The sequence below is a fragment of the Muntiacus reevesi genome, chromosome 1 (assembly GCF_963930625.1).
Source record: "Muntiacus reevesi chromosome 1, mMunRee1.1, whole genome shotgun sequence".
Lineage (NCBI taxonomy): Eukaryota > Metazoa > Chordata > Mammalia > Artiodactyla > Cervidae > Muntiacus > Muntiacus reevesi.
The window spans coordinates 59,366,554-59,390,007 of record NC_089249.1 but is presented as its reverse complement, the minus strand read 5'-3'; the positions used below and the strand labels follow the sequence as shown (position 1 = coordinate 59,390,007).

Sequence of the window (23,454 nt, the reverse complement as noted above, 5' to 3'; positions counted from 1 at the left end):
GCCACAAGAATGCAGCCTCTTCGCCACAAGCCCACCCTCTCCCTCACTCGCCCACCGGGTCCCAGCGAGGAGGAGAGGAAGGGAAGACCCCAGGAGTGCAGGTGACCGGGACCTCCAGCTGACTCCCAGCCAAAGGGCACGTCTCGGGTGAATCCCAGTGAACCCGAGCAGAGCCTGAGGTCAGCTCCCAGGGAGATTAGCAGGGCCCTCCCTCGGGCCTCGTTAACCACCAGCCAGCCCCGGGCAGGCGCCAGGCTCACCTCGGCAGCGGTCATTCAGGTAGGGGTCCTCTTGTTCCTCGTCAATCTCAGAAACCTTAGCTAAGGGGAAAGAGGCAGACAGACGTTTGTCCACACGCTGTCCGCACGGCGCTCCACACCCACATGAGCACACAGGCAACTCCAGACGTTTTCTCTTCTTGGAAACGTCAGGCAGCTAATGCCTGTCTGTACATCTCCTTATAAACAGTTCAGTGTTCATTTTATCCTTTTGAAAAACAGAGCCACACTTATAAAACAAAATGTCGCTACATCTCTAAAAGATCCATTGTAACAGAAACAGCACTGGCATGAAGGTCTGTTAGTCATCCATCCAATGCCAAGTGTGGTTATGTTGTCTGCACTGCTCGAATATTTCCACAAATGCAGCCACAGCCCTACTATAAACTCAGTCACACCCTCCAAACAAAGCAATGCACCTGGTGAAAGCTTATTGTTACGGGTCGAATTGTGGGTCTCACCCCGCCAACCCCCACCTCCACAGAAGATGTGAAGCCCTAACCCCCAGTGTCTGGGAACGTGATCTTATTTTGGAGAAGAGTCACTGCATTTGATCAGGTTAAGATGAGGTCGTGAGAGGGGGCCCTAATCCTAAGATGAGTGTCCTTACAAAAAGGGGACATCTGGACTCAGTGGCAGAAATGCAGAGGAAAGGGGAGTAGAGAAACAGGGAGAAGACGGTCATCTCCAAGCCAAGGGATGCTGGGGAGATGCTCGGAAGGCCCAGCCCTGCCAACACCATGGTCTCGGACCTCTGGCCTCCAGGCTGGGAGACAATATCTCTGTTGTTTAAGCCCCCCAGTCTGCGACGCCTCATTAGGGCAGGCCCAGGAAGCAAATACACGGATTTCATCCACTTGCCCTGCAAAGCTCAATTTAGTGCTAGTCATCCATAGTCAATCACTCGGCTCATTCAACAAAGGTATCTGAGCACCTGCTCTGAGGGTGAAGCACTTGGCACAGACAAGGTCCCCCCCTTAATAAAAACATTCAATAGAGGGGGTGGTCCAGTGGCTAAGACTCTGCCCTCCCAGTGCAGGGGGCCCAAGTTTGATCCCTGATCAGGGAACTAGATCCCACAAGATGCAACGAAGAATTCACGTGTCAGAACTAAAAGATCCTGCTTGCTGAAACTAAGACGCACTGAAGTCAAATAAATAAATAGAAATGTTTTTAAAAGAGATTCAGCACAGCAATAGAACAGAGAGGGATGCAGTGGGGGACCAGGGCCGGAATTTTTTTAATTTAGTAGCCTGGCAAGCAAAAGATTCATATAAAGGCTCTTACAAAAAGCTTATTCAAGAGGTGGCTCAAACGCAGTGCTCTGTGGACATAGAAGGATAGCCTAGGATTCTGGAGCTTCCTCTTATCCTGAATCCTGTACTCGTTAGGGTGGGTGTTGTTCAGTTGCTCAGTCCTATCCGACTCTTTTGTGACCCCGTGGACTGCAGCATGTCAGGCCTCCCTATCCCTCACCATCACCCAGAGCCTGCTCAAACCCATGCCCACCGAGTCGGCGATGCCATCCAACCATCTCATCCTCTATCATCCCCCTCTCCTCCTGCCCCCAATCTTTCCCATCGTCAGAGTCCCTTTCAATAAGTCAGCTTTTCACATCAGGTGGCCAAAGTATCGGATCTTCAATTTTAGCATCAGTCCTTCCAATGAATATTCTGGACTGATTTCCTTTAGGATTGACTGGTTTGATCTCCTTGCAGTCCAAGAGACTCTCAAAAGTTTTCCCCAGCACCATAGTTCGAAGGCATCAATTCTTCTTTGTTGCGTGACCCTTATTCCTAGGGTTTGCCCTTTTCTCCTTCATTCAGGTGGATTTATTCGCCATCTGTACTGTCACAGCTAAATTTTATATTTATAATCACTGCAACTTGAGGATATGCTGCTGCTGCTGCGTCGCTTCAGTCGTGTCCAACTCTGTGCGACCCCACAGACGGCAGCCCACCAGGCTCCCCCGTCCCTGGGATTCTCCAGGCAAGAACACTGGAGTGGGTTGCCATTTCCTTCTCCAATGCATGAATGTGAAAAGTTAAAGTGAAGTCGCTCAGTCGTGTCCGACTCTTCGCGACCCCATGGACTGCAGCCTACCAGGCTCCTCCGTCCATGGGATTTTCCAGGCAAGAGTACTGGAGTGGGGTGCCATTGCCTTCTCCGCCAGGGCCCGAATTTAAAAGGGTGGTATTGCACTGGCAGTTCTGACATAAAGGAAATGCATTAGTCCTTTTAACTTGGGTGGGTACACCCAGGAATCCCTAGACAGTTTGAAAACCAAGCCCCCTGCTGAGGAGGACCCTCCACAAGATGGAATGACAGTGACCACAACTTTATCGCCATTCAGCAGCCATCACATTACAAGGCTAGGTGGGAAAGTACAAATCTAGGGTCTCCTCAGTGCAGCTGCACCTACAGGGGAGAAGCGAAGACAGACAGAAAAAAGACTGAAAGGAAATGTGACCCAGTGGAAACAGTGTCCATCTCTCTGTTGACCTCCTCTTCCTTCCACCTTCCCATGTCTTCTAAAACACATACATGTGAGAGCATGATACACCCTCACTGGAAAAACAGACCTCAGTAAAAAGACACACATTAGTAATTCCGCAGTAAATTTCAATGTAACATAATTTATAGACACTAACTACGCAAAAGACACAGGAAGGCTTCCCTTGTAGCTCAGACGGTAAAGAATCTGCCTGCAATGCGGGAAACCTGGATTTGGTCCCTGGGTCAGAAAGACACCCTGGAGAAGGAAATGGCAACCCACTCCAGTGTTCTTGCCTGGAGAATCCCATGGACAGAGGAGCCTGGCGGGCTACAGTCTGTGGTGTCGCAAGAGTTGGACGCGACTGACCGACTGATACTTTCACTTTCACATTAAAATCTGGGAAGGGCTCCTAAATAATTCAAAGAACTTTTCAGGTGGGAAGGAACTAAGCAAAAGACCTTTAGGGTGTGAGTCATCTCTAGGCTGGGAGGCTTTGCTCAGAACGGTTAATTTGGGTGCAACTAGAGATAATCATTAATGGCAGAAAGAGAAGAGGAATTAAAGAACCTCTTGATGAAGGTGAAAGAGGATAGTGGAAAAGATGGCTTAAAACGCAATACTCAAAAAAACAAAGACCATGGCATCTGGTCCCATCACTTCATGACAAATAGATGGGGAAAATGTGGAAACAGTGTCAGATTTCATTTTTTGGAGAGGCTCCTAAATCAATGCAGGTGGTGACTGCTTGCTCCTTGGAAAAATAGTTATGAAAAACCTAGACAAATGTATTAAAAAGCGAGACATCACTTTGCCAACAAAGGTCCATACAGTCAAAATAATGATTTTTCCAGTGGTCATGTACGGATGTGAGAGCTGGAGTACAAAGAAGACTGAGCGCTGAAGAACTGATGCTTTCAAACTGTGGTGCTGGAGAAGACTCCTGAGAGTCCCTTGGACTGCAAGATCAAACCAGCCAACCCTAAAGGAAATCAGTCCTGAATATTCATTGGAAGGACTGATGCTGAAGCTGAAGCTCCAATACTTTGGCCACCTGATGCAAAGGGCTGACTCATCTGAAAAGACCCTGATGCTGGTGAAGATTGAGGGCAGGAGAAGGGGGCGACAGAGGATGAGATGGTTGGATGGCATCACCGACTCGATGGACATGAGTTTGAGCAAACTCTGGGAGTTGGTGATGGACAGGGAAGCCTGGCGTGCTGCCGTCTGTGGGGCTGCAAAAAGTCAGACACAAGTGAGTGACTGAACAAGAGATGATCACAGTGCTTCCCTGGTGGGTGTGGTAAAGAACTGGGATCCCTGGGTCAGGAAGATCCCCTGGAGAAGGAAATGGCAACCCACTTCAGTATTCTTGCCTGGAAAATCCTGTGGGCAGAGGAGCCTGGCAGGCTACAAGAGAGTTGGACACGACTTCACGAGTAAACAAGAGATGATCACACGAAGTGAAGTGAGTCAGAAAGAGAAAGACAAATACCACATGATATCACTTATATGTGGAATCTAAAATATGCCACAAATGAGCTGTCCATGAAACAGAAATAGTCCCACTAACAGAGAACAGACCGGGGGTGGCCACAGGAGAGGGTCTTGTGAGGGATGGACTGGAGGTTGAGGTTTCTGATGAAAGCTCTTACAAACAGAACGAACAAACAACAGGGTCCCACTGGGCAGTACAGCCCAGGGAACTATATTCCATACCCTGTGATAAGCCATAATGGAAAAAAATACGAAGAAGGATGTCCATATATGCATAACAGAATCACTTTGCTCTAACGGAATTTAACCCAACACTGTAAATCAACGATACTAGAAGTTAAAAAAGAGAGAGAGGAGAAAAGAACGTCTGATTTGGGGACCCTTCATTCACTTGGCATTACATCCTGACAAAGCCCAAGTCCCTGCCACGTCCAGGCACAGGCCAGGGTGATCGGAACCACCCTCCAGAGGATTCACGGTGACAAGGCCGGGGGATTTGTGAGAGACTGCTACCTGGGTTATGAAGTCATCAAGATTTCCATAACATTCTTTGGGAGCTAGTATGCTGGGCAAAGAATGCTAAAGAAGAATCTGTAATCTAAGCTTCTTGCAGCTTCAGTCGCCCGATCTGTAGAATGGGCATAACCAAGATACACCCCAGCACAGTGCTACCCAAAAGAACAGCATTCTTTCCCCCATTTGAGATAACTTACACTTCAGTATAGCAGTAACAATATCAAAGATAACAATACTTTGACAACGCATAATACAGCTTATTAGAAAAAGGTTAAGAAAACAGACACAAATCCCAATTTTATATTTAGACTAAACAGATGTGTGTGTGTGAGAGAGTGTTAGTCTCACACATGGGGTCTCACACTGCGACCCCACGGTCTGCAGCCCGCCTGCCCTGTCTGTCCATGGGATTCTCCAGGCAAGAATACTGGAGTGGGTTGCCATTTCCTTCTCCAGGGGATCTTCCCGACCCAGAGATAGAACCTGGGTCCCCTGCATTGCAGGACAATTCTTTAGCATCTGAGCCACCAGGGACACCCAGACATGGGTTACTCTCTATCAGATGCTTAGAGAAGTTTCTAAAAGGTTTACTGTTCATTTCTGCATGTATTTTACCTCAGGCCGGTACTGGTCTGTGGGCCCCCATGTGGCCCTGTGGTAGCACACAGTAGGCCCACAGTAAATGTCAGCGGAAGACAGGAAGGCAGGTCTGTGTCTGAGCGGGGAGGGAACACAGAGAAGTCCTCACAGAGGCACTGAGGAAAGTCTGGAGCAAGAAATGAAGCAGATGAAAGACAAGGGAGAAATAAGACGTCTGGAGCAACAGAAAAGCTCAGAGACCATTAACAAACCAAGATATAAATCAACAAAAGTCCTCCCCGGAGACACAGGAGAAAGTCTCCACCAGGGTGAAGAATCTGAGTTTGTTTAAAGTAAAAACGTCATCTCTGATTTCAAAAGTCAATGAGGGAGCCAGAACATGGTTCCAGTTCCCTTTATGACTAAGATATCTGAAGTCAGCTGCACGGCAGAGCCCTGGATTTGAGAAGTCAAAACAAAGAATGAAAGACGGGTCACTGGACCCAGGACCCCAAAGCCACAGGAACGGATGGCCTGGCTTAGGGACCACTGGTCTGTGAACTCTTCCTCTGACCTGCTCCCTGCCCCTTCCCCACATTGAACAGAGGGCAGACGGAGCTCAGACTGAGAAAGCAAAGGTCCCGGGCAGGCAGCAAGCTTGGGGCAGAGCAGACGCCTGAAATTTTCCAGGGCTGTTTCCATTATGGCACAGGAAACCATTGCATAAGTGGAAGAGATGATTAGACAACGGAGAAGTTTCCTGAACCGTGTAACTGAACCATGCCCCAAGGTTTCAGGATTGACGTGGCTTCAGACAAACGGAGGGTGGGGAGCTAAACTGATGGAAATACAGCTGGGACCTGTCTTGAAGCTGCTTTGGGGGTCACTCACCCCTACACTGAATAAATATCTACGTTTGAATGCTCACAGCCTGCTATTAATGAGTGGCCCCACAGCCTCTTGTCTACATGTCATCAGCTCCAGATGGAGAGAGGGCGCTGGCCAGGCATCGGAAGGCCAGAATTCTGCCTCTGCCATGAGTTGGCCGTGTGACCTTGAGTGCCAGGACCTCATCTGTGAAACACGGGTAAACAAGAGCGTGGCCAGCCTCCTACGCTGCCCGCGGCGGTTGGAGGGATGAGACGAACTGTGATGGCAAACGCCGTATACCCGTTCTCCCATTTCATCCCAGCAACCTGAGAACGTGGGACTGTAGGCATCCCCATCTCACAGATGAGGAAACTGAGACCTGGATCCATCAGCTTGCCCCAAACACATCAGGACAGGGACATGGACACAGATTCATCAGATCCCAGATCCCAAGCCCTCGGTTTCACTCCAGGACAGTGAGAAACACGAACCTGCTCTGACAACCAGAACCAGTCTCTGCAGAGTTAAGGCAATGGTCAATGTGCAAACCCACACCACCCGTGATGGTCAGGTTTAGGGATCAGCTTGGTGGGGCTATAGTGCTCAGATATTTCACCCAGCACTAGTCTGGACACAGCTGGGATGGTATTTTTTAGATGAGACTGACCCTTAAATCCGCAGACTGTGAGTAAAGCAGACTGCCCTCCATCAAGTGGGTGGGCCCCATCCAATCAGGTGAAGGCCTTAAGAGAAGGACTGGCCTCCCCCAAGCAAGAAGGAACTCTGCAAGCAGACGGTCTTCAGACTTGAGCTGGAAGATCAGTGCTCCCCTGGGCATCTGGCCTGCATACACAGCCTGCAGGCTTCAGACCTGCCAGCCCTCCCAGCTGTGTGAGCCAATGTCTTAAAATAAATCGTCTCTCTCTCCCCACATCCTATGGGTTCTGCTTCTCTAAATAACCTTGACTGACTGCCCTGCCCCAGAGGGAAGAAAAGGGGGACTTACCTGTTTCTTGGAGGTCCCCACCGTCCCCCGGGGCAAAGTCTGCCGTCTCCTGGCCCTTGACGCAGCACGCCCGGAAGACCAGCCCACACTGGTAGCCGACCATGAGGCTGTACTCACAGCTCTGGCCCTGGGCCTGAGCCGCCCGCCCCAGCAGGCAGCAATGGCAGCACCTCTGCAAACACAGGCAGAGATTCTTGATGGAGAAGCCAGACACGCAACACAGCGGATCCCACGGACCCCTCAACCTCCACCCCCGTGGGAACTCCCCCCGGACGGGGAAGACACACGCCTGACTTGGCTGCCTCTTCCGAACGCTGGCAGGAAATAGCAAAGCCAGCTGAGCCCAAGGCTTGCTGCCCCCCAAACCTCATAGGTCCTGGTTTTGAAAGGAACCTTCAAGGGGCTGATCCCAGCACACACTCCACAACCTGACTGACCCCCCCAAATCCCAGCCGGTCCAGCAGGGCCTCCAGGAAGAGGGGGACTAGGAGAGGGTCCCCCGGGGCTCCCACAAGGGGGGCTCCCTAAGGGTCCACACCCTCCGCACCCGCTGAGACTTCTCTACCACGCCTGGGACGATGAATATACACCTGTCTCTTCCTCCTCACCCCAGTCAGGGTGGTTCGGGCAGCAGGAAGAGAACCTCAAGACAGGTCAGCAGGTGGGGGACAGAGTTGCTGCTGTCACCTGCATACCCCAGTGTTCCCCAAAGTCACATCTGAAGCCCAGAAACAATATTCACCCCTGGCACATGAAAAGCTCCATTTCGGTCATCACTCTTAAGAAACGCACAGAACGTTCCAAAGGTTTGGAGCAGGAGTGGGTGGTGGGGGGTAGGGGTGTGGTTTTGCCTGAGTTTCATGGAGGCCGAGGGTCTCACATCCTCCAGAAAGAGCAGAAGTCCCAGTTACCTCCTCCACCTTGTGCGTCCTGAGTCATCATTCCCAGAAACACAAATGGCTCATCGGCCAAGGCGATCAGTTTCGACACCCGTTAGAATGTTCCAGGCCTTTCTCTGAAGTCTGAGGACCCAGGCAGAGCCCCCTTTCTGGGAGGCCGGCTCTAAGCATCTCAGGACCCTGCTCCCCTACCCGCCCCCGCCCCCAGCCTCCTCCCATGAAAAGCCCACAAAGGCTGAGAGTGGGCAGAGGGGCGCTGGACCTCCAACTCCTCGATGAGGAATATCCCTTCACGTCCCACTCTGTGTGAAAAGACGCGCTCCAGAAGGGAGCCCCACTCCCCCTCCCGGAATCCAGACCTCATTCCAATTCTCTCTCCTTGAAATTACTTCATGGGTTCCTAACGGGCAACAGGAAATCTTTCTTCCAGGGAATTCGGTTTCGTCACCTGGCACCTCCACCAGAAACCCAAATGACCAGGTTAATTAACTTTCCAAACTTGAACTCCTCCTGGTCAGGCTATTTTTCTCCCTTGGTAAGTGGTAAGGGAGGGACAGCCTAGTTTATTTGCAGTTTTCAGACCTCGGAACACTCTCAGGAACCTCTCCACATCCATGCAAAGATGCAGGCTTCCACAAGGACGGAGGCCACGGGGACCTGGCCTGGGCCTGGAGTCAAGGATGCATGACATCCATTCATGGCTGACCTTCTGGACAGGGCTCCCTCTGGGCCAGATGACCCCGCTCCCAGCCCTGCCTCACTGTTGATCTCAAAGGACCCTTGCTGAGAGGTCACTTTGGAGTGTGGGCCTCTCTGAACCTCAGTTTTTCCTTCTAGGGCAGTTATGTAGGTCATGCGTTCTCAGAGGCATATGTGTGGGCCCATTCTGAGCTCTGACTAGCTGAGGAGAGCAGAGAAGTTTGAGGGCCTCCTGGGGGCGGAGGTGGGGATGCCTACCTTGAATTGAGGGTTCAGAAGGCCCTAAGCCCAGGTGACCCGTGCGCTGACCTTGGAATCCCTGTTTGAAGCCCTGGGACTGGCAGTCAGCAGTCCTCAACCTTTTCAGCATTGGGGGCTGGTTTCATGGAAGACAGTTTTTCCACAAACTGGGGTGGAGGATGGTTTCGGGGTGATTCAAGCGCACTATGTTTATTGGGCCCTTTACGTCTAATCTGATGCTGCCGCTGATCCGACAGGAGGTACCGATCCATGGTCCGGAGGTTGGGGACCCCCGCTGGCAGTCTTCAGGGCAGGGCTGGGTCACTTCATCCCCGTTTCCCCAGTGCTGGACGGGGCCTGGGGTGCAGCGCTAAGTCTGCGCACCCAACGCAGGGGACCCGGGCTCAATCTCTGGTCAGGAACCAGACGCCGTGCGCTGCAACTCTGGGGTGTTGCCCAGGGTTTACTGGATACACTGGAGCTGGTGGGGAGATCTGAGTGGTCCTTCCTGCCCCCGGGGCTTTGCACACCCTGCTGCTCAGAGGGAAAGGCTGCCTGAGTGCGGGGAGCAGGGAGGAGAGCGCCCCAGGCCTCGGGTCCTCACCTTCACGAACATGGCCTCGAGGCTGGCGTTGCTGCCGCGCGGCGGGGAGCAGCCGTCCTGCTCGTTGGCCAGGTTGATGCCCGTGGTGCAGTGCAGCTCCTCCAGCTGGTTGTGGCAACACTGCTCCTGAACCATCCTGTGGGCAGAGGGCGTGGGGTCTGCCAGGGGCTCAGCGGGGTGGGAGGTCTGCCAGGTGTACCCAGGGCCCGGGAGCAGTCACCGCTCGGGGACAGCAGCCCTGTCACATGGGACAGGGCTTCCCCTTCCCCACCCCTGCCGCTCATCCACAGACAGACACTGAGATACACACGCAACACCCGCATACGGAAGGTGCTCGAGAGTGTTTAATCAGAAAGACTGAATGCAGGGTGGTGTCTGGGAGTGGGTTCGAGAGACCAACTTCATCTCTCTCGAGTGCTGAGCCTCATCCACAGAAAGTTCCCAGTTATTTATAACACAAACCAGATTATGGCTGGGATTTCCCTGGTAGTCCCGTGGCTAAGACTGCGCTCCCAACGCAGGAGACAAGGGTTCAATACCTAGGCAGGGAACTAGACCCCACGTGCTGCAACTAAAGATCCCACATGCTGCAACAAGACCCAGCACAGCCAAATGAGTTATTTTTTTAAAATTAAAAACAAATTAAAAAAAACAGATGAGGGCTCGGGTCTGCACCCTCTCATCCTTTATCAATACACATCTCCCCAGGTTCTGGAATCAGGGGAAACAGCTCCAGCGAGGCGGAGGAGGCTGCCCGTGGCCAAGAGCAAGTCAGGGCCGCCGTACCCTCATCTCCTAGCCCTGCTAGGGCCTCCAGGAAGAAGGTCCTCGAGGTGGACCTGCCAGAGGTGGTCCCTCAGAGACAGCTCCAGGCAGGGAGGGCAGGGAGCAAGAGGTGTGTGATCAAAGGCATGGCTCCCCCCAGACCCCGGACACTCCCGGCTCTGGGGCTGCCAACAAGGGCAGGCCTGTGCTGGACCGGAGAGGGTGGGGCCCCACTGGCCCCCCTGCGTGGCTGGCCAGGCGGCCGTGGCCCCAGCCTCCACTCTGTGGGGCTGTAGCTCTTCACCCGGCTTCTCATGCACTTCTAGAATTGTCCATGGGCTCCAGCCTGGGTCTGCCAATACATGCAGAGATAGACTGCAGGTTTAGTTCCAGACCACCACGGTAAAGCGAGTCACATAAATTCTCCAGTTTCTTGGAGCATATAAAAGTTACACTTGCACTGCACTGCAGCCCATGAAATGTGTAATAGCATTATGTCTAGAAAGCAATACATACCTTAACAAAAATCATCATTGCTAAAAAATGCTAGCCATCATCTGACAACATGGAATTACCACAAACCTTCAATTTGTTTAAAAAAAAAAAATTCCAACCTTTGAAGCACAAGAAAATGAAACATGCCTATACTCTGTTACTACACATTCACTCATGCCCTCCATGAATTTGCAAATAACCGACATTTTACTAAATTGTTAGGGAGAGCAAACAGATGTGCGTCCAACTATCCGTTCACTCAAAGATGTTTACTGGCTCAACAGAAAAGAACGAGCATTGTGGAGAAATCGGAACCTCGTGCACTGCGGGTGGAGTGTTAGATGGTGCAGTGTGGCAATTCCTCAAAAAATTTCAAACAGAATGAGCGTCGGATCCAGCGACCCCAACTCTGGGTATAAACCCGAAAGAACAGAGAGCAGTTGACTCAGACATTGGTGCACCTGGGTTCACGGCAGCATGATTCATAACCACCAGAAGACGGGAGCAACCCAAGTATCCATCGAGGAAGAGACAAACCAAGTGCGGTCTGTACATAAGAAGGGGCTGAACGCAGCCTCGACCAGCAAGGAAACCCAGACACGTGTTACAACGTGGAGAAACTCTGAGGACAGAGAGCTAAGTGAAAGAACCCAGACACACAAAAGTATAAATACTGTGATTCCACTTGTGTGAGGGCCCCAAAGAGTCAAACTCATGAAGATGGAACACAGAAGGGATGGGCCGAGGCAGGGAGGGTAACAAGGAGTTTCTGCCTCAGTTTAGGAAGATGAAAAAGTTCTGGGGATGGTGGGACAGTGATGCAAATATACTAAACTGTACCCCTAAACATGGTCACGATGGTGCAATCTGTAGGAAATGGCACCCCACTCCAGTATTCATGCCTGGAAAATTCCATGGGCAGAGGAGTTTGGAGGGTACAGTCCATGGGGCCACAAGGAGTCAGACACTACTGAGTACTATGTGTATTTTACTGCAATTTTTTAAAAATTTGGTTGCAGCCCTACCGTGTGCCAGGCCCATGCAGAGGCTTCAGGGATGAGAGAGGGATGTCCTGGAGGGGAAGCACAGCTTCCCACACTGGGGTCCTTCCGGGGCAACAGCTATGAAGCTCTGCACTGGTGCGCCTGGGCCAGAGCTGGGTGCCCGGAGAGCTGGACAATCAATGGTTTAGTCGCTCAGTCGTGTCCGACTCTTTGCGACCCCATGGACTGTAGCCCGCCAGGCTTCTCTGTCCGTGGGATTTCCCAGGCAAGAATACTGGAGTGGGTTATCATTTCCTCCTCCAGGGGATCTTCCTGACCCAGGGATCGAACCCGAGTCTCCTGCACTGCAGGCGGATTCGGAGCTGCTCTCCGCTTACTGCCCTTCAACTTAGACAAGTGATCTTGCAGTCACTTGGCTGGCTTGCTCGCCTCCTGCAGGCCCTGATGAGACACCCATTCTCAGCAAGGCACCCATAAACCCACTCTGATCAGGAGACCCAGTCTCTTATCCCTAGGCTTTCCTTTCCCAAGACACCTCGTGCCTTCTTACGAACCAGAGACATCGTCTGCTCACCCTGAGCTTAGAACAGCACCGAGGATCAATCAAATGATGAAAACTTAAAACTGGAGGGCCTGCTCCAACTAATAAAATAATTTAAAAAAAAAAAAAAAAAAAAAAAAAAAAAAAACTGGAGGGCCTGGCACAATGCCACTTTGAAAGGAGAAAAACAACACTCGAATTATTGAGTTACCAGGTGGCCGGTGGTTCTTGTTTCCTGTGCCCTTTAACCGGTAAGAGGAGCCTCTTAAACCAGCTTTGATTTCGGACCTGCTCTCTCCCTTCTCTCCCTTCATTAAAAATGCTAACACTGAACTTGTGGGGACTTCCCTGGCCGCCCAGTGGGTAAGATTCTGTTCTTCCTCTACAGGGAGCACGGGTTTGAGCCTTGGTTGGGGAACTAAGATCCTGGGAGCTGCAGTTAAAAAAAAAAAAGATTTTTTTTTAATAAAAATGTTTTTTAAAAAAGAAAGATTAGGACAGAAACACACAGAGAGAGGAAAAGACATGAGGATGTGGGGAGAAGGTGGCATCTCCAGGCCCAGGAGAGAGGCCTCAGGAGGAACTAGGATCTCAGACACCTGTCTTCAGACTGTGAGACAGTAAATGTCTGTGGTTTAAGCCACCTGGGCAGAGGTGTCTGTGCTGGTGGCCTGAGCAGATGAGTACACACCTCTGCCTAGGGCGGTGGTCCCAGCTGCTTCCCTCCCCTCGGTCATTATCACTGTCTTGCTTTAATGTTTGGGGAAACTGAGGGTCCAAGCTGGTTCAGGTCACACAGCCTGAAAGCCAGCCCGATGGGTCCCCAGGGCCCGTCTGCCTCTCTGGGCCCAGTCTGTAAACAGAATGTTTGGCGCTCACCGGCCAGCTTCACCCCGAACTGCCAGCCGCCCTCTGACATTTCTGGTGCGAAAGCTCACGCCGCGGTCTCAGCTCTCACTCATCAGACGCGCCGTAAATCCTCCCGGCACAGTCTCCCACTCAGTCCAGACAATCCGAGTGCCCTGTTCTCTCCTTCTTTTGTTTGGTCTGTGATGCTTTTGACTTTTCAAGAATTTCCTCAATGGAGCTTTACATCCTCCGTCACTGCTGGCAGGCAGCAGCCTCTCAATGCTCGATGCCAACACAAATGCAAGACTCCAGAATGAGGCAGACGAGCCTCCCCTGCACATTCTTTCTGTCTGTGGCAGCTCTCCACCCAGAACCCCCAGGTCAAAGCTGCTCTGGCTCAGATCAGGGGCAGAGAGCATGAACGGATGGCATGTGATGGAACGTGTTCATACCCTTGCCTCCCGATCTCTGCTCCCCAGGGAAGCAGATCTGGGTCCAAGTCCTAATGCCCCCAGCTGAGCACTCTGGGGAAAGCTCAGTTTTCTCATCTGTAAAATGGGCCAGTAACAGAGTTAAACAAGATGCTGGGCAGCACAAATGCCCAGCACAACGTAAGTGCTTCCTAAAGACTTGCTATTATTTTTATATTATTTTGACAGTGATGCTCAACATGACATATCTTTATCATTTATTCTAAGCTTGCTGTCGGGTGCTCAGTCACCTCAGTTGTGTCTGACTCTTTGCCACCCCATGGACCGTAGCCCGCCAGGCTCCTCTGTTCATGGGGGTTCTCCAGGCAAGAATACTGGAGTGGGTTGCCATTTCCTTCTCCAGGCGATCTTCCCAATCCAGGGATCGAACCTGGGTCTCCTGCACTGCAGGCAGATTCTGTACCACTGAGCCACCAGGGAAGCCCATTCTAAGCTTACGTCCTCCCAAAACTTTGAAAGAGCTTGAGTTAATTTAGAGAGAGAGGAATAAACATAGTTGATCAAGACATTGGCTACTGCATAAGGTAGACAACGGCCTAGGAGAACTTATGCTCTGGGACTGGTTCGTCTGTGTGTCGGGGTCTGAAAGTGGCCCGTGCTTTTATTGGCAAAGCACTTCCAGTGCTTTGACATCACATGACCTCCCCCGCCCCCAAGAACCACCCCCTTTCTGGGTGACTTGGTCACAGTGCCCAGCTGTGGCAGCGAAGGCTGCAAACCCAGATCTTCTTGCGTGCAGCCTGGCGAAACGTCAGGATGTCCCGATGATGCCAGGGAGGCACGGGAAGGGTGAGCAGCGACATGTACGGGGACCATGGGGGCACAGAGGGGGGAGGGAGGCAGGGGTCGGCAGCCCACGCACCACCCCCCCACCCACAGCCTGGTCCTGGTGCCTAGGCTCCCCCCGGGGGTCTGCCACCCACTCTCCCTTCCTCCCCTGCTTTTGTCTAGAGGCACGCTCTTCTGGTGAAGCGCTGGCAGACGTACCTGCATTCCTTGGATTCCGAGGCGTAGGGCAGCGAGCAGTCCCTGTGTTCAGTGGCCATGCGATGTCCGTCTGCACAGCAAGCCTCCATGGGGACGTCTGCGCCCGCTGTGCGGGGAGGAGAACAGGGTGACAGGAGGCAGGCGACTCACCACCGCCCCCAGGGCCCCTGGGATGGGCAGCCTCCCTCGGGTGGCCGAGGGCACCCCCGTCCCGGCCGCACCATCTGGACGCCGCCTCACAGCATCCCGGGCTGATGCTGAAGCATCCTTCAGTCACCCGACAAACACGTCCTGAAAACTCCACTGGGGCTGGGGCTAGGAGACCCAGGAGCGTGCTCCTCCTGAAAAGGCCTGAGACCTCAACCACGATCTTCCCAAAACCGTTCTGTCAGGGCTGCGGCTCAGCACCCAGGATCCCTGCTCCGGGGCCAGAGGCTGGGGACGCAGACAGCCCGGTGGTCAGGGTGTCCAGGACACGACCGACCCCACTCCTGCGGGGGTCACTAAAGACAAAGTGCAGGATGGAGGCGGCCTGGAGCACCCCCCAAACTGGGACAACCAAGGAAGGCTTCCCCCTAGAGTAGAAAGTGAACACCCAGCGGGAGGGTGCCGCAGGAGCAGAGCCCAGAGGAGGGAACAGATACCCGGGGGCTTCATATGCAGCCAGCCAGCTCCGGGGAGAAGCAAGGAGCCTGCATTTCTGAGACCCACTCTGTGCTCTCATTTAATCATCATTGCCACTTGCTAGGGCATCAGAACTGAAGCTGGTGACGGTTTCTGCCCCAGACTTGTCACAGATTTGCCTCTGCTTACAAAAAGGAAAGATGGCCGCTGGCACACCCACGCCCTCGTGGCTGCACCGGGCACCCAGCCCTCCATCCGCAGCCCAGGCTGCCCCCTGACGGGCCCCCCGCCTCACGGAAGGACAGGACCCCATGGTTACCAAAGGGAAGAGCTGCCAGGATCCAAGGTGCCCTCAGCCCCAGTTCCTCCCATGGCCAGGAGGGGGCGAGAGGGGCAACTGCCTCTGCACCCGGGGCGGAAGGTCACCTCTGGGCCGGACATTTCCAAATTGGACTTTAGGAACATGCTTTCTCATGGCTGGCTTTCTGCACCCCATGGGATAAATCCCACCAGGCTTGGCAGCGTTTCCTGGCACCAACGGCCTTGGGTGTTCTGTTTGAGCCCGCCGTCCTTCAAAGGCCCAGCCCTCGAGGTGGCCCCAGAAGAGAAGGCCACTCCTGGACTCAGCTCAAGGCCAATGTGTCCAGTAACACCGGCTGTGACGACCTGCCCACAGTTACCTCGAGCACCTCTGGGGACAAACTATGCCTGGAGCCCTGAGGCAGCAAGTGGTCACCCCCAGAAGATCCACTGGGCATGGTCCCTGCTGGCGTGAAGAGCCAGAGCCTGGACAGGACATTTCTTTTTAAATTATTTTTTATTCATTTACTTTTTAACACCGAAAGCATTTTGCATTGAGGTATAGTCAATTTACAATGTTGTGGTAGTTTCAAGCAAAGGGCGAAGAAACTCAGCCATATATAAACATGTATCCATTCCATGTATCCATTCTCCCCCAAATCCTTCTCCCATCCAGGCTGGCACATAACATTGAGCGGAGTTCCATGTGCTACGCAATGTCTTTGTTAATATCCATCTTAAATATAGCAGTGTGTACATGACCTTCCTAAAGCCCCTAACTATCCCTTACCCCTGGCAACCATAAATCGGTTTTCTAAGTCTCTGAGTCTCTTCCTGCTTTGCAAGTTCATTTGTATCATTTCTTTTTAGATTCCACAAACAAGGGATGTCCCATGGCATTTTTCCTCCTCTGTCTGCCTTACTTCCCTCAGGATGACCATCTCTAGGTCTATCCGTGTTGCTGCAAATGGACCGGCCACTTCCTGAGCAGGAGAAGAAAGGGCCTCGCCAAGTCCCCTACCGGTGACCCCAGGATCCCCACCCCGGGGCTTCCGGGGAGCGCTAAGCAGAAGATCCACCCGCCCAACCTCGGCCTGGCAGTGGGAGCCCCGGGGGGGCTGATTAAGGGCGAGGGTCCACCCCAGAGCAAAGCCTGCCGGCCCCCTGCCACCCGGCCACTCGACCCCTCCCCACCACAGCTCTCCCCGTCCATGCTCCCCCCACTGCCGTTTGGTGACTGTGGGGGACCCCGTGGGCTGGGGCCCAGATAGCAATAAAATGAGTGTCACTGGCTTCTCAAATGAGAGATCCCCCACGACCGGGAGACTTCTGGTTGCGTGGATGACCTCCAGGGATCCCACTCCTTCCTTCCTTCATTTTTGCTCCAACTGATTTTAAGAAAAGCATTCACGAAACACCAGACCTGAGCCGTCCCAGACACGATGCCCGTGGTTCACTCTCAGGATGACTGTGACCAGCCACGTGGCTGGACGCTGAGGCTGATATCCCCTATGCTGTCCCCCCGCAGCCCAACCCCAGCGGGCCCCACTCAGCTCTCCCGCCTGCGGCCTCGCCCCTGGGGCTCTCATAGCCCCTCCAGCCCTGGCCCACCCCGCCCCCGCCCCATCCCGTCTCTCCTGCCTCCTGCAGCCCGCCTGCCAGCAGCCCAGCCTGGAGCAAACTCTCCATCGACATGTGTCTGCCTCGCCCTCCCGCCCACGCAGACCTGGGCCTGCTTCTCATCCCGGAGCTCAGCTCAAAGCTGGCCCGTCGCAGCGACAGGGTCGAGTAGGAAGAGGGTCAGCTTTGGAGCCGAACAAGGCTCGGGATCCGATCCCAGGTTCAGCGCTTGCTTGCTCTGTGACCCTCCCTGGGCAGGACGCTTCCCCTCTCTGAGCCACAGCTTCCTCGGTGGCGAAATGGGGGCTCACGACACCTTTGCAGAGTGGCTGAGGAGACGGGTCGAGCTTATAAAGTTCCGAGCACACAGGGGGCTCCAGTAAACAGGGGCTGCACGACACGTGAAAGGAACAAAGGAAATCTGCTTGCCGTTGCCATGAGGAATGGGGGCGCCATGGCCCCCTCCTGGGGTGCAGGACGGCTGGGGTAGGAGTGGCAGCTCCTACGCCTCCCTCAACTCCGAGAAAGGCGAGCATGAGGAAAGCTCAGACTCCCGCAGCTGGCTCAGCAGGGCAAGATCTTTGTGCCCCAAGCTGCAGAAACATTTGGAAATGATTCCCGCTGGGGAGCCCTGAGCACTTTGAAGCTTATTCTCAGTAGAACAATAAAATGTGAAGTCCTTCCCTCAATCCAGAAACTTGGAATGTCTCCAGAATGCTCCAAGCCACCCTAGAGCTGGAACTCCCAGCGACCGGGCTCAGCACACCCTCCTTGGTGGGAGGTGACCCCCCAAACACTCCCCCATCAGAGGCATCACAGGGAGCCCATGGCGAGGCGGGATGGTGACTCGGCAGAGGTCAGAGCAGACAGAACACGGCCGTCTTCCTCCTAACAGCCCTACACGGGAGGGTCCCCTTGGAGACAGCCCTCCACCCCCCACCCCTCACCCCTTAAATTCCTGCTTATGCCACTGTGCCAGGACATGTAGCTTCGCCTCCAGCCCACTCCCCCTCTCTGGGCGTCTACACCACTTCTGATATTTCACTGCAGGAGCAAATAGCTCTGGATTGAACATCTTCTCCACCTGTCCACCTTGTTTGCAGATTCCAAAGGTCCCCAACTTGGCTACTCCACTGAAACCAGGTTGAGTGCGACACGCTATCTTTCCTTGTGCCCGGTTGACATCGGTTATGTATGTGTCCTTGGGTCAAAATTACTTTGGGTAACTTTCCCATGATTGTTGTTCTGGGGAGCTGAGCACCCAACATTAAACAAAAACCCTTCTTTCAAACTGTTATTGTTGCTTTCTGGAGGTGACGGGAGAACCCCCTGCCAGCATCACTTCTCCCAACCATACTCGGCAGGGACTCAGCACCATCGGCAGAAGGGGAAAGAGGGACGGAATTCTAGGCCGTGGCCCCACTTGTCACAGGGCACACGAGTAGGCCAGGCGGGAGGCAAGAAGAGAACTGAGGTGTCAACCCCACCTGACGCTACACCTCACCGGTACCAAGGGTTTCTGTAGCAGCTGATGGCATCTGGCCCACCAGCAGACCCTGAAAGCATCTCCCAAAGGGAACAAAATGGAAGAGACCTCAGGCACAGCCTCCGTGTCTGAGCCGCCTTCCTAAACCATGCCATGAGAGCAACCTGGAGCGACAAGGCCGTCACCGCTACTTCGGTCCCCAAGCCTGGGAGCAATGCCACTCAGTCATGCCCAGCCCGTGCTCACTGGGCACTCAACAACCGTCCTGGGCAGGAAGCGCTTTTTAGAGAGAAGTGGAGCTTCGGGCAAGTCTGGAATCTTTTCCCTCGGGTTACTTCCCTCTCTAAGAAGAAACCTCAGCAAAGCACCGTTTTCATCTCCGGTCCGTGTGATGACTGTGTGGATGAGACCCATAAAAGCGGAAGCCTGAGACCATGTCCTTCCAAACTCTGGGGCATCAGAATGCCCTTCACGCACATGGAACGCTGAGATACGAGATGGTGGTTGGTTAGCTCTCTACTTGGTTTTATTTTAACCCCCTCATTGGGGAAAATGAAGAGTTAAAGCAAGGCTCGCAGCCCAGCTGCCCCACGGCACAGCCTGAAGCCGTAGCAGAGAGCTGAAGGGGTCCCCGTGGGGTGCAGGACCCGCATAACTGGAAAGCTTGAGCTGCCATGAGTTGCCAACGGGAAATTCCAACCAGACCGAACAATGCCAGACTCAGCCCATCCCCACCCCCTGCAGGGCCCCCCCACCACCCAAGCCTGGGGAGCAGACACCCCTCTTAGGACTCTTCTGTGCGCCAGGCTCCCTCTGAGCCGGGAGTGTGGGCTCCAGAATCAGGACTCTGTCTTCAAGGAGATGACAACCCAGGGAGATGCCAGGAGACTGTTCCTGGGTGTGCCCCAGTGCCTCTGCATCCCCGTGGCCGAGGATGAGGACTGACCCATCTCCCTCCTCAAGCCCCAGCCTCCCCGGGAGGAAGCAGGGGGCGCTGAGGCTGCTCTTATGGCTCCAGTCCCATCCCCAGCATAAGAACAGCTGGTGCCCACACACCCCCTGGACAGCAGCCCCCAGCAGAGAGACGGGGTCTCGGATAGAGAACCAGCTGAAAGGAGGCAGCGAGACAGGACCAGAAGGCACACCCCTGAGAAGCTGAAGAGAAGCCCACTCCACGCCACTCCCTCCAGGCGGCTCACGTGACCTCCTGGACCAACCCCCGAGGACGTGCGGGCCACCCTCCTTCTACCCCCGTCTCTCCAGCATCTCCCCCTGCAGGACCCAGCTCCTCTGCTTCCCCCTCACCTCTCAGAACACGTGTGCACACCTGGCAAGTCTCCTCTGCACCCAGCTTTTGGAAACTGAACCTCTGCCAGGCTGGGGGTTCCAGGTCCACTCCTCTGCTCGGACTAGCTCATTCACACCCATTCAAAGGCCCTCTCCTCCAGGAAGCCCTCCAGAACCACCAATCCCCCCCCACACCACACACCTATGCACACACGCAAACACGGGGCAGCGGCTTTTCCTTTCATGGTCTCTTTGCTCCCCTAACTTCCCAGTGCTTTGGCACAAATAATTAACTGTGTGTGTCCCAGTGCCATGAGGGCTGGACAGAAGACTCATTCTGCCCCTGGCCCCGTGGCTGTCCCAGAGCCAGGAAGTGTCCAGGAAGAGACGGACAGACGAATGATCTCGTGTGATCTGAGCAACTCTGGACACAGGGGATGGAAAGAGATGAAGCCCGTTGCCCGAGGCCAGGGGACAAACAGGCAGCATTCGAATCTGGCTGCGACTCTAAAGCTGACACCCACCCACCGTAAAACCAGAAACGGTGGCTTCTCCCTGAAGCTGGACTTAGAAAAATGGGAGACTTTTCAAGTGGAAAGACAAGTGAGGCGTCCTGCTTTCGAAACATGACGAGAGAGCCAAGCTGCCCATGTTCAAATCCTGGTGCTGCCATGAAGCAGCTGTGTGTCCACAGCCATCCTGCCTGGCCTCTCTGTGCCTGAGGTGGGGGCGGTCACACCAAAGATGGAAAAGGTGCAGTGGGTTTCGGAGAGAAGGCTCACATCAAAACGAGACGCACATGTAGGTTAACAAAACTTCCAGGACTTCTCACTCCAGCAGGCAACACAAGTCAGAGGGAAAAATGGGTTCAAAACAAATACAGGCTCATAAAAAAAGAAAAGAAAAATACTGGTTCAAGCCATTAGCACAAAGACACTCTGAGAGCTGGCCTCTAAAAGCCAGACCTGGCAGCCTCCTAGCTGCCACCCCGGGCCCTGGGGACGCCCCCAAGGAGGGGTCCTCTCTGCTCTTCCCTCCTCAAGCTGCCCGGAGGGCTCAGTGCCTCTCATCCTTGTTCCCTCTTCTTCCACCCCCGCCTCCCTGGGTGGTCTCGTCCAGCCTCACCTTCGGGCCGAGACTCCCTCATTTCTGTCTGTCCAGACTCCACCTGGCCATCTAACAGGAGGCCTAAGATGTCCACTCGGGACTCCGAGGCCCACCCCCGTCCTGCTTCTCCACCTCAGTAATTAGCAGTCATCCTGCCTCCGGAGGCTGAGGCCAAAATAACTGGGTCAGCCTGAATGATTCCAGCTCCCTCACCGTCCACATCAAGTCCTCAGCAAGTCCTAAGTCCTGTCCACTCAACCTCCCCAACTCTCTAGATATGTCTGTTCTCCCCAGCCCCCAGGCCACCACCCTCTCCAGGGCATCTCTCACCCTGGACCCTGCAGGAGCCTCGCCCCCACCCCCAGCTTATTCAGCCTCCCTTCTGGTCTCCCTGCGATCCATCCACCATCCATCAACAGAGGGGCTGCTGGAAACGTGAGGCAAGGGATGTCACTCCCCTGCTTAGGAGCCTCTGGCCCCGGGGCATTTGGGATAAAATCCACAGTCCGCAGCCTGGCTTTTAAGGCCCTGCACAAACTGCCGTGGCCCCCCCACCTCCCCTCCCGTCACTCCATCCCGTGGTCCCTCTGACACACCAGGTCCCGCCTGGAGGCCTGTGTACACCTTCTGTCCCCTTTGCCCAAACGCTCCTCCCCAGGTCTTTTCACAGACGGCTCCCTGCCGCTGACGTCTGAGTTCCAGGATCACGGCGCCCGCCACCCACCTGAGAGCCACCAGAGTCCGCAGTGACGTGTTACAGTCTCCGTGGCAGAGGGCCCCACGGGACTTCCTGTGAGCGCATCTGTTTCTGTGTTTACTCTCAAGGGTGTATAGTGGCTTCAGGGGTGTCCCCTAGAAAAGACACATCCGTGTCCTGACACCTGGAACCTAAGAATGTGAGCTTATTTGGAATGAGGGTCCTTGCAGCTGTAACTAAGGATCTCCCAGTGATGTCATCCTGCATTATCCGGGTGAGTCCTAAGTCCCGGGACAAGTGTCCCTAGAGGCGCGCAGAGGAGACGGCCACGGGAAGACGGAGGCAGAGGCTGGAGGCTCACCCCCTTGGCTCTGGGCCCCTGGCGTGGGGAAGGAGTGACCAGGGGTCCGTGCCCACGGAATCCCCCAGGAAGTCAGGGACGGAGCCGGGTGGGAATCTGGTTTCCTGGCCCTGGCCAGGCTGGCACGTCTGCGGTGGGACAAGCACTGGGGGCTCTGGCTGCTCAGAGGGAGCTCCTAAGCCCCTCCCCAGGGGGCGGGGAGGGGGGCCTGACTCAGGCCGCGGCTGAGGGAGAGAAGGACCAAGTCGGGCCCTGGGCTGGATGGCCCGACCAGCACTGCACAGGCTCATCCACCGATCCGCTCTCCCCTCCTGCCAAGCCAGCCGTGAGCCCCTCAAGGGCCCCGGCTGCCGTCTCCTCCCTAGCACGCCGCACCCACTCCGCCATGGAAACCACCTGTCCTTTGTAACGAGCCCCTCGGCTCACGGTGAAACGGAGCAGGGCCTTAAGTTCGTCCCTTCCCCTCCACGTCCTCTGCCTACCTCCGCTCTGTGGAAAACTTGAGTCAAAGAAGTTTAATCAGAGAAATGAGGAACACAGAAGCAAAAGGAAACAGTCAGAGGAGACCAAAGAATAACAATGTCGTCAGTGGGCACAGTCGAGGACCGCTGGTTCTTTCTCAAGGATAATACCCTGAGCCACGTCCTGTGAGCTGTCTTACAGATACTGAAGCCCCAGGTGGAAGAAGTTAACTACACGATGACCAGACTGTACCCACGACAGAAGCTGCCACGATTTCGAGAACTGGCCTCAAAGAAATGGGAACAGATGGACCCCGGAACTGAAGATTAAGTGAACCTGAAACAAGCAAGATGACGCCGGTCAGACCACCGGTGAGCAATCTGAAGATGACGCTCAGAGCTGCCTGCGCTGCTTCTGCGTGTAGCCTGCCCCCCTCCACGTCTGTCTATAAAAGCTCTTGCCCACAGTTTGCCAGCGGCGGGGGGAGCCGGCCTTCGGACAGACAGATGTCTGCCCTCCCCCTGACCAGTTGCAGGCACCTAAAATAAAGCAAACTTTCCTTTCCACCAACCCGCCCTGTTTACTGGCTTCTGGGTGGCGAGCAGCCGGATCCCACACTCTTTCGGTAACAGGAGCGCTCCATTATGGGACTGAAGGGTCCGTCCAGTCGAGTGGTAAGGCGCTTGGAGTCCCGTG

At 54.3% G+C, this 23,454-nt stretch overlaps 2 protein-coding genes across 3 annotated transcripts in view; both read right to left on the bottom strand.

Moving 5' to 3' along the window:
- FBLN1 (fibulin 1) overlaps positions 1-23,454 on the bottom strand; it is an 81,442-nt gene that overhangs the window by 53,222 nt on the left and 4,766 nt on the right. For both annotated transcript variants that reach the window (XM_065945311.1, XM_065945302.1), the window contains exons 2-5: positions 14,815-14,920; positions 9,683-9,818; positions 7,241-7,412; positions 261-320 (exon numbers count right to left, since the gene is read on the bottom strand). In XM_065945311.1, the coding sequence (XP_065801383.1) occupies positions 261-320; positions 7,241-7,412; positions 9,683-9,818; positions 14,815-14,920 (474 nt within the window). The remainder of the gene's footprint in view (positions 1-260; positions 321-7,240; positions 7,413-9,682; positions 9,819-14,814; positions 14,921-23,454) is intronic.
- The window catches only part of FAM118A (family with sequence similarity 118 member A), a 343,668-nt gene continuing 332,403 nt past the window's right edge, over positions 12,190-23,454 (bottom strand). The window contains exon 7 of the transcript XR_010664430.1: positions 12,190-12,254. The gene's annotated coding sequence lies outside the window, so the exon portion shown is untranslated. The remainder of the gene's footprint in view (positions 12,255-23,454) is intronic.